An 11,514-nucleotide genomic window follows, 5' to 3' on the forward strand; every position below is an offset into this window, starting at 1 on the left:
TGCTCCAGTAACGCGTCCCGACGCCACGTCGCAGTATAAACCGCTATTTATATCGCCCGAATTCCGCTGTAACTATCTTCCGATGTATTTCCCGATTTTTTAGCGCACGACACGACCTTGATGAGCCATAGCCATTTCAACTAAAACATCGTCATCTTCAAGAATAAGTGCTATGATCAAGTTTGTCCGAGGTAAGGGAGGTTTTCGAGGGTTATTGGGGATATAGTTTTGATTGCACTAGGGGAGCCCAACCCGGAGCTTTTACCCCCAAGATTTCGAGACGATAACGAGCAATGTTTGACCACCCCAGAGGGAGGCAGCGCTGTCTTAAAGGCGGAGCTTCACGAGTTGGGGCGGAATACCGAAATTAGTTGGTAAGAGCAAGTGGGCTTTGTTTTCTTTAAATTGCACGATGTTTTGGTTTATTTTCGGACCGGTGTATTTTTGGAGCGATGACAACAACTCGGGGATCTCATTGATTAAGCTAGAAATTTCTAATTTTGCTGGGCTATACGGAAAAAAAATTATTGCGATGATTTGCTGGAGAAGGGGAATCGAAAACTGGGCTAAATGCAACTGACACAGATTTCGGGGTTTCTGGAACTCCAGTGCATGAAAACAGAAGAAAGTTATTTTGGGCGGCCTGTACTAGCCAACGCGTCCCTAGTGTCGGAAAATTTGAAAAGTCGTCGGGTCAGTCGTCGGGGGGAGAGCGGGACAGGCGCGCGTTATTCTCCAAAACCGCGTTTTCTTCCATTAGTGTTGTGTCAATAAAGGAGATCAAGATTCTGCACCGTTGTTAATTAAAGTATCGGCTAATTTTCCGCCTTAAGCATCTTTAGATCACATGTCTGGTTTGGCCAATATCCCAATTTTCGAGCCTTGACTTTCTACTCACACTTAGACCCGCGGTCACAGACGCAAATAGACCAAATTAGAAGGGCGACCTCCGGTTGATTTATAAGCGGCGGCAATGGACTTGGTCGCTCTTTCTTAGCCCTAAAGATGGGCCAGAAAGTGAGTAGCTGCTGCAAGTGCTCCTCCGGCAAAGGACGGCACCTCCCCTGTTGCGAGAACGGCTCTTCGCAAGGGTAAGTCACCCCAAAACTTGAATCGCGTGCGTTGAAAGGAGGTCCATTGCGCTCTAGTTTAGTTAATAACGTCTAATTTTAAAACCGATGCGTCCGACCCGATTAAAAATAGATTTGCCGCGCTAGTTGAATTTAAACATATTTTCGGGTCTCGGAGGAATTGAAGGAATTCTTTGGGGAATTTTAGGTCGAAAGACGGCGCCCCCGTGGCACCCGACCGCCGCCGGCGACTCCACATCAGCGGCAACACTGTCCAACTCGCTCTGGACAGTATCCAGAGCAATGATGCCGGCATATACAGGTACTTACCACTAAAAAGAGAGTGTAAACTAAACTGACAAAACCGCTTTCAATTTTCTGAAATCGTCACTGAACAGCCAAGCACGCTGGCGACAGCGCAATGCTTTTAGTTTGACAGGAGTCACGTGACAGTTCCGAGAAACAAATAACCAACGCGCTGATGCCATTTATCCATATACCACAAGTCTGTAGTTAGACAATGATTTAGAATTATTGAAGTTTGAGCTCTGTTAGAAATTAAATCGTTTGCAGGGAGGCAATAAAGTGGAAAATTTAGTAAAAATATTAGCCCCTCTAAGAAATACAAATAGTTTCGCGCATTTTAAATAACTAACTACTGCAGTATTTAGCGTGGAATTGCATTGCAACTGGCAATTTATTAATCTCTCAATTAATGGAAATTCATATATTTCAAGTCAAAAGTAACTTATTCCTTCCATTGCAAATTGAGTTAAAGCGTAACTTGTAGTTAAACTTACCAAATTTTCAGCCATAAAGCATATTGTCATTGCATCCCATTTCAGCCCAAATTTTATTTTACACAGCGGCTAAATTCCTCGATTTGATTCCTTGACCTTTTTTTGTGATTAAGCATAATCCAATAATATATAGAGTTACTGCAATATCCCCCACTGGCACCAGTTCCCGTGATATTGAACTGAGGGTGTCGGATTCCGCCTTAGAGAACCAGCCTCCGGCCTTCTTGAGGAGGCTACACGACCTCTCGGTGAAGGTCGGAACGAGGACTCGATTCCTGGTGGAAATCAGAAGCAGTTCCGACATTTCGGTACGTAAAAATAATCTTAAGTGAGTCAATTAAAGATTAGCAATTGGGAAAACACCGGACATTGAATCATGCTTTGCTTATGTAAGAGAAATTGGCAACGCTTCTGTGTCTAAGGCTTGATTTATCGTCCAGATAAAATGGCTCAAAAACGATCAGAACGTCAGCGAGGGAGAAAGATACAGATTTGTCAATGAGGGAGGGTTTCACTGTGTTGATGTGGCCCCAGTGACTACTGAGGACTCGGGAAAATGGGTCTGCCAGGCACAGAATCTCGCGGGATTGTCCAGCTCAGGGTGCCATCTCAATGTGCTCGGTTAGTAAAAAATATCTACTGGTTGAGCTTTAACAATTAAAAGGCGTTTGCAGTGCCCAAAAGCTACAAATCCCCGGAATTCATCGAGGAACTCAAAGCCATCCTCACGGACCAGGGAACTGTCACCTTGGAGTGCAAAGTAGTGGGAGTGCCCACCCCTTTGTTAAGGTGGTTCAAAGATGGTAAAGAGATACGTCCGGGGGATGTTTTCGCCCTCACTGTGGACCCCAATGAGGATCCTACCTCATTGGGGACTTACCTGTGTGAAGCCACCAATTGCATAGGAACCGCCACTTCCAGTTCGAGAGTGCACGTGCTGGAACATTCCGCTGACAAATCGAGAATGACCGGAAGTCCGGTACCCAGCGGACCTCCGCCGATATTTAAACGAGACTTAGAGAACGAAGAAATCAAAATTGGAGACCCTCTGAGGCTCTCCTGCCAAGGCAAGTCTTACGTCTTTTCCTTCCAGCCTTGAAACAAACACATATTTCACAAGACAGTGTCGATTTCCGTACTCGTCGGAAAATAACAATTAACCTAGACATAATCACAGTTTCAGTGCCTCCCTGGCCCAAATCCATGGCCTGGTATAACTCCCAAGGGAAAATTGACGAACAATCTCTCAACAGCAGGTACAAATGCTTGGCAGATGGTCTTGGAGGATACATTATGGAGGTGCGCCCCACAGAGGCGGAGGACCAGGGCGAGTGGAAGGCCGTGGCCACAAGTGAAGAGGGCGCCATCTCCATCTCTACTTGTGATATTAAGATGATAAGTAATTGACCCTTAAAAAGAATCATTCTGGGATTTACCCAGAGCAAATTTCAGTTCCAAAACACTTCAAAAAACCCCGATTCCTTGACACTTTGAAAGCAGTATTAACCGAGGAAGGATTGGTGTCGTTTGAATGCAAAGTAGTGGGGTCTCCTACGCCTCTGCTTAGATGGTTTAAAGATGGGCAGGAGCTGCGCCCTGGGGATGTGTATCAGCTTACAGGGACTAATTCTTTAGGTCTGCAAAAGCGCTCTTCTTTACTTTGCTTGAAATAATAAATTTACAGGTTCCTATTGCTGCATCGCCAAAAACTGCATGGGGGAGGCGAGAAGTTCTGCAGAACTTACAGTGGAAGACATTGAGAGTCAGCTGAGTGATGAGGAGAGGGCGCAGTTGCTCTCTGCGAGCCAGGCGCCTAAATTCCTGCAGGGACTCAAAAGTGTTGAGGCCAAAATCAATGAAACTTTCAGGTTTTCTGTTCACGGTAAGCTTTGCTTTAAAGTTGTATGAATTGTAAAATTTAAAAGTAGGAAGTTTTTCCTAATTGAGAGGAAAAATAAGGAAAATGTGCAAGAAAGCAGCAAAATCGGAAAATATCCAAATGCGAATCTGTGCTATAATTCCCTGACTGGAAATATTGTTTTATCCTCTTGAAAGCTACAAATGCGTTTTTTTTATAGTAAGCGTCACCACTCCCCTCCCAACCCTCGCATGGTACCGTGATGACCAACCAATAGACAACGAGCCGGATAAGTATTTCATGCACCAGGAGAACCTGGGTGTGTACCATCTGGATATCAGGCAGCTGGAATTCAACGACCAAGCCGAATGGAAGTGCGTAGCCACCAACGAATTTGGCCACTCGGTCACCTCCAGTTTCCTGCGATTGACCATTCCCAAACACTACAAAAAACCCAAATTTTTGGAGTGCCTCCGAGCAGTTCTCTCTGAGGAAGGCGCTGTCAATTTGGAATGCAAAGTCATTGGAGTTCCTCAACCCATACTCAAATGGTACAAAGATGGGGTTGAGTTAAAGCCTGGAGACATACATCGCATCACCTCCGGAGAAGATGGCACCTGCTGTTTGGGTAAATAAATCAGTAAATTTGTTAAGTTCTTGACGGTTAAAGGAAAGGTTACAGGTACCTACACCTGCGAAGCTCGGAATTGTATGGGGGTTGTTGCTAGCTCGGCCTCTTTGTTAGGGTTCGAGGAGCAGAGGGCGAAGCAACAAGAAAGGGCGGAGTTGGCGAGGCAACCATCCCTCTCCACCATCCATGAGGAGAGGACTTCGCAGCTCTACGACACTGCAGGAGATCAATCTCTGACTCTGGGTAAATATCCCTTAATTCTAAAGCAGAATGTTTTGAACATTTTCAAAAATTGATTGATTCCAGCCCTGGTAATTCCTGATATAAGCGATGCAGGACTGTATTTACAATTTTTATATGTAGTCTGGCTTTAATTCTGGTTCACAGGAAATTTACAAGTATCTTAGATGGTTCCTCAAATGTTTAAACCAAGCAACTCAGCATGGTATTTCTCCAACAGGAACTGGAGAAGTTTCCTTCTCATTCGACGGTAAAGAAGTCTCGGTCTCCCTCTACGAAACCCCTGACCTCACTGAAGATGAGGCTCTGCAAATCGTTGAAATGTACGCTGAACAGCTTTCTGAGCACGTCAGCGAGCACAACATCGTAGAACTACCACCACTGAGATTCATCAAAGAATCTTCAACCTCAGGGAATTTGCTCATGGAGGCCGTGGTGGTAGATGTGTCAGACGACTACTTTGTGACCGCAGATGACGACTTGCGGACTGAGGCCGATGTGGAGGAGATTTACTCAATCACCGATGAGGCTGGTCAGGCCTCAGTGACCTCAGAGCAACTCAAGATCGATGTTACCTCAAGCAGTGGCGACGCGCCAAGGAGGCCTCCTCGGAAAACGGATTCTCAACAGAGCAACAGCTACTACACCCTCTCCAAAAACATGTCTACAGATTCAAACAACGAGAGCCTTGCAGGAGCTGCGGAACTAGATAGTGAGAGCTATGGGGACTTTGAGAGTGCTGTGAGTTCGGAGAGGCACCAATTGGAGGAGGAAAGAGCCTTCCAGGTGAATTCAATAATCTCGAATTGTTAGAGTTTAAAAATCACTTTCAGGTGGCTGCTATTACTGAGACTTCTAGTTTACCCGATGAGGACCACGCCAGTGAGGCCAGGCGTCCTCTAACACCTCGAACTACCCACGAAATCGGCTCAGATTTACGAGTAAACCTTACAGAGGAACCCAAGCAATTTAGTCATATTTTCGAAGAACCTATCCAGGCGGACGTTATCAGAGATTTGCAAGGCGAAGAGGGGGATGGTGAGTTAGTTGTTCTGAATTTATACCGAATTCTTAAGTAATTGTTTTAGGATTGGTGATTGATCTGGAAAGTCGCGAGGCCAAGGAAAACGAGCTAAAACTGGAAGAATCCAGAATAATTACCGAACTCATGGAAACTTTAAACAATGTCCAAACTCGTCTTCTTCAAGTTGAGGAGGACATTGTCGCTCAGAGCGCTCTAAAGTCCTCATCTGCAGCTGCAGATCGCAGTTTAGATGTTTTAAAGAGCATTTCTCAACCAATCAGAGACGTTCAAACTGTGTTTGAAAGCCTGGAACAGAAACACTCCCTTCTAGATCAAGAAATTTCTATAGTGGAGATGTTAGCACCTCCAGTTTTCGACCTCCAAAAAAGTCTGGGAGTTGTGGAGAAATGCGTGGCAATGAAGGGTAAAGAACACACCCTAATCCAGAAAACCTGCAGCGCTATCCTGGAAAATACCTCTGAGCAATTGCACCAAAGTCTGGATAACGTGGAGAAGATAACCCTTCTAGAAAAGGAACTGGATCGTTCTAAATCATCAGGCAGAATCACTCCCTCTAAAATCATCCAAGAGGTGTGCATCACCATCAGGGAAATCAAAGTTGAACTCCATAAGGCCATCCAAATCATGAGAAACGGGAGAGGAGGTCTTTTGGCTAGCAGCGGCTCGGAGCCTTCGTCTTCGGCTAAAGATCTGGATGTTTTGTCCAAGTTTTTAGCCCCCACACTGCAGGTTAAGGAAAATCTGGAGAGTCTGGAAAGGTGCGTGGCGTATGCTGAGGAGGACGAGAACTATGGGCAGCTATGTGAGGCCATTTTGGAGAAGCTGAGCGAGCCCATCAAGAATTTGGTTAAGGAGACTAAAGTTGCTGAAAAGCAGGCGATTAGGTTCGTTGAATGGTTAATGTTTTAGGTTTTGGAGATTCAATTAAAAGTCGTGAAAGCGCTAAAAAATCCTTGGTAGACTTTCTGAATAACTCTCTACATTTAAATAAAGTTGAAACACTCTGTAAAATGCGATAAAAATACCTGTAAAAGGGACCGTCGGATGGAAGGTCGATTCATCGAACGGTGGGTCGAATGGTCAAACTATTGATCAGTCGATCTATCTGACGATTGATCCGTCAATCTATTGATGAGTAGCTATGCGGCGGACGGTCGTTTTTAATGTTTCGCTTAAAATGAGTGAGAGCAAGTTTGAATCCTTCTATACATAGTCAGTTTTTCTATTTTCTTACTCCTTCTTACTAGGTACGCCGACGAAAAGTCCGTGGCACAGGAATTGCGCCTCGCCATCTTGGACAAAATCTCTAATCCAGTGGGGGAACTCTCTCGCGGCCTTAACGTCATAAAAACCCAGCAGCCTGGAGATAGACACGCGGGAGTAATTTGCCTCAACGTCTTAGAAACCTTCGCATCAGCCATTGAAGATGTAATTACAGCACTCACTCGTATTCAGGCCAACGTAGCCAGCCCGGAACCTTCCTCTCATCATCAAGAGGTCTTTGAAGACGTTTTCGAACAAGTTAGCCAAATTGTGCACGCTGACACCTCTCAGGCTGTCAGCGATCTGTTGTTAAACATTGAGACTGCGCAACGAAGCCTTGGGGACGCCGCTCTCTTGGAGGCGCTGAGGCAACTAGCAACGCTTCATAAAGATTTAACTGCTCTGGTAGAGAAAATTGCAGAACGCAAGACTGAGGCCACAGTCTCAGCACTGGAGCACTTGGGGAGGGTAATAAACACTTTGAACTCATTTGTCATAGATTTGACTCCGCACAGCGGGGCTGGGGTTCTGAGGGAGAGCATCAGCGCCCTCAAAACTTTAGAAACTAGCCTGGCAAGTACTCCTGATGAAACTCTCCAAGAAGCTTTTTCTGAGCTTAAAGAGAAAGTGCACAGTATAAGGGAAAGTATGACTGAGCTTGCACTTTCCGAACCCGAAGGAGCTTATGCCGACAACGTGGTGGTGGTCCTGGAAGAGGCTTCTGAGACAGTGGTGCCAGAATTACTGCTTGAAGATACCAGGAAGACTCTAATGCAGCTGCAGAATTTAACGTCAGAACCAGCAGCTTGGGTGGTGTTGGAACCATTGCTGCCTAGTGCGATAGCCTTATATGAGATCACCAATGAGGCTCTTCTGAAGAAACTTAAAGACGATTTGACTGAAGAGGATAGAGGGAGGCTGCAGTATTGCGTGGTAAAATTCCAGGAACTTTTTTAATGTTTTAGACACTAGATTATTTTCAGACACCTCTAGAGTTGATTGAAGACCGAGTCATCGAGTCTCTGGACGCCCTCCTCATCACAGCTGCCTCGCCCCAACGCTCAGAACTGAAAACCCTTCTCGAACACGTTCAATACAACGTTGCCGTCATGCATCAACAAGTCATGGATGAACTGCACTTCCCTGATGGTAAGTCTTATTTAAAATGTTCAAGAAATCTCTTTAATTTACTTTAGAGCGAAGAGACTCAGGTCTGGACGACCTGAAGAAATCCATTACTTCGATTCAGAATCTCCCAGTGATGTGCCAAGCGAATTTCATTTCAACTTCAGAATCAAAGAAAATATTAATGGAGAATGTGGCCCAATTGGAGCGCAGTCTTGGACAGCTCTATGAGACTGCAATGAGTCAAGGCATGGATCAGATCCCTCCTGAACTGTTCCATGTGGCCTCAGAAGTAACTCAGTGCGTGGAAAAGATCAAGCCTCTAATAGAAGATAATATAACTTTAGAAGATGCAGCTGAAATCCAAACTTTATGTGAACCCCTGAAGAAACTGAGCACTACCATTGAGACTATTGAAAATGATGAGGAAGTACGGAGAGATGCTTTTATTGCAATTAGAGAACCGCTGATCCGCATTGCTGAGGTTCTAGAAAGGGTTCCCGAAGACTTGAAAATCAGACTCTTCAACCTGCACCAGCCTCTTCAAAACGCCATTGAGATAATCACTCTTGAACAGCACAACTTCGATATCCAGATTCAGGATTTAGAGCAACTGAGACTAATTGGAGAGGCAGCAGGCCTTCTAGCTCAATCAATGGAAGAACCCAATATCAGCAACTTCTTAAGAATAATCTCGCGTTTAACCCAACACAGTCGAAATTTGTTGAAAATTCTAGATAGTATTGAGATTTTAAGCCTCACAGATGTAGTTTACTCTGTCAGAGAGTTTGCGGAGGCAGTCAGACTCATCTGTGAAGAACACAAACATGAGGAAACTATCCTGGAAGAGGAAGTAAAACTTAACTCAATACAACCTTTGCAGGAGACCCTGGTTGCTCTAAGAGACGCCCGAGATCTACCTGAAAGACAAGTTCTCCTGACTGATGCTTTGGAGCTTTTGAAGGCTGTAGACAAAACATCAGGAAGTCTAACAGAGGAAGATGCAGTACCTCTAGACAATGCCATTGGTCGATTGGATCAAGCCCTCATGGCAGTGCTCCAGAATCATCTAAAAGAACGCGCTATCCCCGATGAACAGCTGCAACTCTCCATGGGCAACCTCTTGACTGTAGATACCTCAAAGCTGCCTCCGCTACTGCGTATTCCAGTACAAAGAGCTGTAGCTACCTTGACAAAAACACTCTCAGAAACACTCGCGAAGCCCCGCAATCTAGATCGGTTGCGCAGACGAGTGGGGTCAATATCTGTCACCCATCCCTTGAGTGAACTTTTGCAACAATTGCTCAACATCCTTGAAGAGCAAATATCCAGATCTGAAGCTGAGATTATTATTGATAATCACCTCAAAGCTATAGTGGAACAAATCGTGGTCCAGCCAGAAGAAGGGGAAGCTGTAATGAAACTTGTGGACGCAGCATTGAATCCTCAGTGTCCAAAAGCAGTAGAGAGTATTCTTCAAAATATTCGCGGTACTTTGGAGAGAATGGAGAGGAAGGAAAGGCAAGTGCGTAGAGTTGAGAAGGTTCAAGCTTATGTTGTGGAGTTAGAGCAGGAAGTAGAGTTGCCAGTGGTGGAGAGCATCAACCATTTCTTGGAAAGAGCTTTATTGGAATCATCCTCGGAGAATATGGAAGTAGTGTTGGATACTGTAGAGGAACTGACGCAAAACATAGCCGAAGCTCATGGAAATATTGTTTTCATGAAAAATCAACTGGAGAAGGCAAGAGAGACTTTAGACAAAGTCTCAATTGATCCAGGATTACTGCCAGAAATAAAAGCTCTATCATCCAGCATCACCCAATCTCTCACTTACTCATACATGGCTGATACAAGTGAAATCCAACGATGTTTACAATTCCTGGAGACCTCCAAAGTACAGCACCCCCTGGTGGCAATTTTGGAAGAAACATTGGAAAAGTTAAATCTCCAACCATTGCAGAGTGAGCAAGAGAAAATTTTAGTAGAAAATTTCTTATGTGGACTATCCGAAGCTCTCGTAAATCAACACGAATTGACGGCGAATCCACCTCTTCCCTCCATGCAGCCTTTGCTAGAAACGTTCCAAAATTTTAGAGCTAAAGACGAAATAGAGAAGCTTGAAAAAGCTCAAAAGGCCGAAGCTTCCAGAATAAAGGAACAAATTGAAGAAAGAGTTAAGGAATTAACTTCATGTATTGCAGAAGATTTGGTTAAAAACCAAGTGGATGAAGGGAGTTTTCAAGCCTTAGCGAGCAATTTACATGAGTATCAGCAAAGCTGTGATGTTATGCTCAGTAATGAAGACAGGGATATTATTCTGGATTCCAGATATTTACTGCAAATAGCAATAAAGGCTTTTGTAAATAAGGAGAAACTGGATTTGGAAGATGTAATGAATGTTGTAGAGAGTAAATTAGAAAACAAGCAGAGCACTGTAGGTGCTATTTCAAAAAATATTCTAGAAACTTGTAGAAGAATTGTGGAGTATCTGGAAAAAGCTCAATCTTCAGAAGGTTTGAAAGGTTTGGAGAAGAGGGTAGCTGAAGAAACTATCCAGGAGACAGAAGCAACATGTTCAATTGCGTCGGTAAATCCAGAGGAATCTTTAAGAATTGAGGCGACAATAGAAAGGCAAGTGAAAGAATTAACTTCACTTATAGTGGAAGATCTGACAAAGGATTCTATGGAGCCGGGAAGTCTGGATGCGTTGAAAAGTAATCTGCAAGAGTACCAGCAAAGTTGTCAAGCTTTATTGAACAAAGAAGAGAGGGAGATTATCAAAGAATCCAGAAACCTTCTAGAAAAGGCTTCCAAAGCTTTTATCACCAAACAGGAGCTGCATATAGAATCTGAAATTAAATCTGTAGAAAGCAAACTGGAAGACAAGCAGACTACTGTAGTTGTAATATTAAAGAACATTTTGGAAACTTGTAGAAGAGTTGCTGGGTATTTGGCAGAAACTAATGGTCCTGAACATTTGAAGGATTCTGAGGAGCGAGTAGTTGAAGCAGTTTTCCAGGAGGCAGAAGCAGAACCCTCAATAGCATCTGTAGATTTAGAGGAATCTTCAAAAATTGAAGCTACAATAAAGAGACAAGTAGAAGAACTAACATTAGTTATAGTGGAAGACTTAGCAAAAGATTCTATGGAATTGGGAAGCTTGGATGCATTGGACAGACATCTGCAAGAATACCAACAAAGCTGCCAAGTACTATTGAATGACGAGGAGAAGGAAATTGTCAAAGAATCCAGAAGCCTTCTAGAAATGGCATCCAAGGCTTTTATCTCCAAAGAGCAACTACATATAGAGCCTGAAATTAAATCAATAGAAAGAAAGCTGGACCAGAAACAGAATGCAGTAATTACAGTATCAAAGAATATTCTCGAAACTTGTAGAAAAGTTGCTGAGTATTTGAGAAAAACTGATGGTTTTGAATATTTGGAAAGTTCCGAAGAGAGGGTAGATGAAGCAGTTTCCCAGG

The 11,514-nt window shown here is 44.0% G+C and overlaps 2 protein-coding genes across 2 annotated transcripts in view; both read left to right on the forward strand.

Annotated features, from left to right (window-relative positions):
• Positions 1 to 11,514, forward strand: part of LOC136411659 (uncharacterized) — an 11,565-nt gene continuing 51 nt past the window's right edge. Inside the window, exons 1-17 of the mRNA XM_066394312.1 lie at positions 1 to 191; positions 242 to 374; positions 1,279 to 1,392; positions 2,004 to 2,178; positions 2,311 to 2,491; positions 2,545 to 2,937; positions 3,048 to 3,269; positions 3,323 to 3,505; positions 3,555 to 3,752; positions 3,949 to 4,356; positions 4,411 to 4,602; positions 4,820 to 5,385; positions 5,433 to 5,637; positions 5,688 to 6,528; positions 6,892 to 7,840; positions 7,891 to 8,056; positions 8,104 to 11,492. Coding sequence (XP_066250409.1) covers positions 173 to 191; positions 242 to 374; positions 1,279 to 1,392; positions 2,004 to 2,178; positions 2,311 to 2,491; positions 2,545 to 2,937; positions 3,048 to 3,269; positions 3,323 to 3,505; positions 3,555 to 3,752; positions 3,949 to 4,356; positions 4,411 to 4,602; positions 4,820 to 5,385; positions 5,433 to 5,637; positions 5,688 to 6,528; positions 6,892 to 7,840; positions 7,891 to 8,056; positions 8,104 to 11,492 — 8,334 coding nt within the window. The 5' untranslated portion in view covers positions 1 to 172. The remainder of the gene's footprint in view (positions 192 to 241; positions 375 to 1,278; positions 1,393 to 2,003; positions 2,179 to 2,310; positions 2,492 to 2,544; positions 2,938 to 3,047; positions 3,270 to 3,322; positions 3,506 to 3,554; positions 3,753 to 3,948; positions 4,357 to 4,410; positions 4,603 to 4,819; positions 5,386 to 5,432; positions 5,638 to 5,687; positions 6,529 to 6,891; positions 7,841 to 7,890; positions 8,057 to 8,103; positions 11,493 to 11,514) is intronic.
• LOC136411407 (cytosolic non-specific dipeptidase-like) overlaps positions 9,342 to 11,514 on the forward strand; it is a 47,493-nt gene continuing 45,320 nt past the window's right edge. Inside the window, exon 1 of the mRNA XM_066393960.1 lies at positions 9,342 to 9,345. The gene's annotated coding sequence lies outside the window, so the exon portion shown is untranslated. The remainder of the gene's footprint in view (positions 9,346 to 11,514) is intronic.

Source organism: Euwallacea similis, chromosome 10 (assembly GCF_039881205.1).
Source record: "Euwallacea similis isolate ESF13 chromosome 10, ESF131.1, whole genome shotgun sequence".
Classification (NCBI taxonomy): domain Eukaryota; kingdom Metazoa; phylum Arthropoda; class Insecta; order Coleoptera; family Curculionidae; genus Euwallacea; species Euwallacea similis.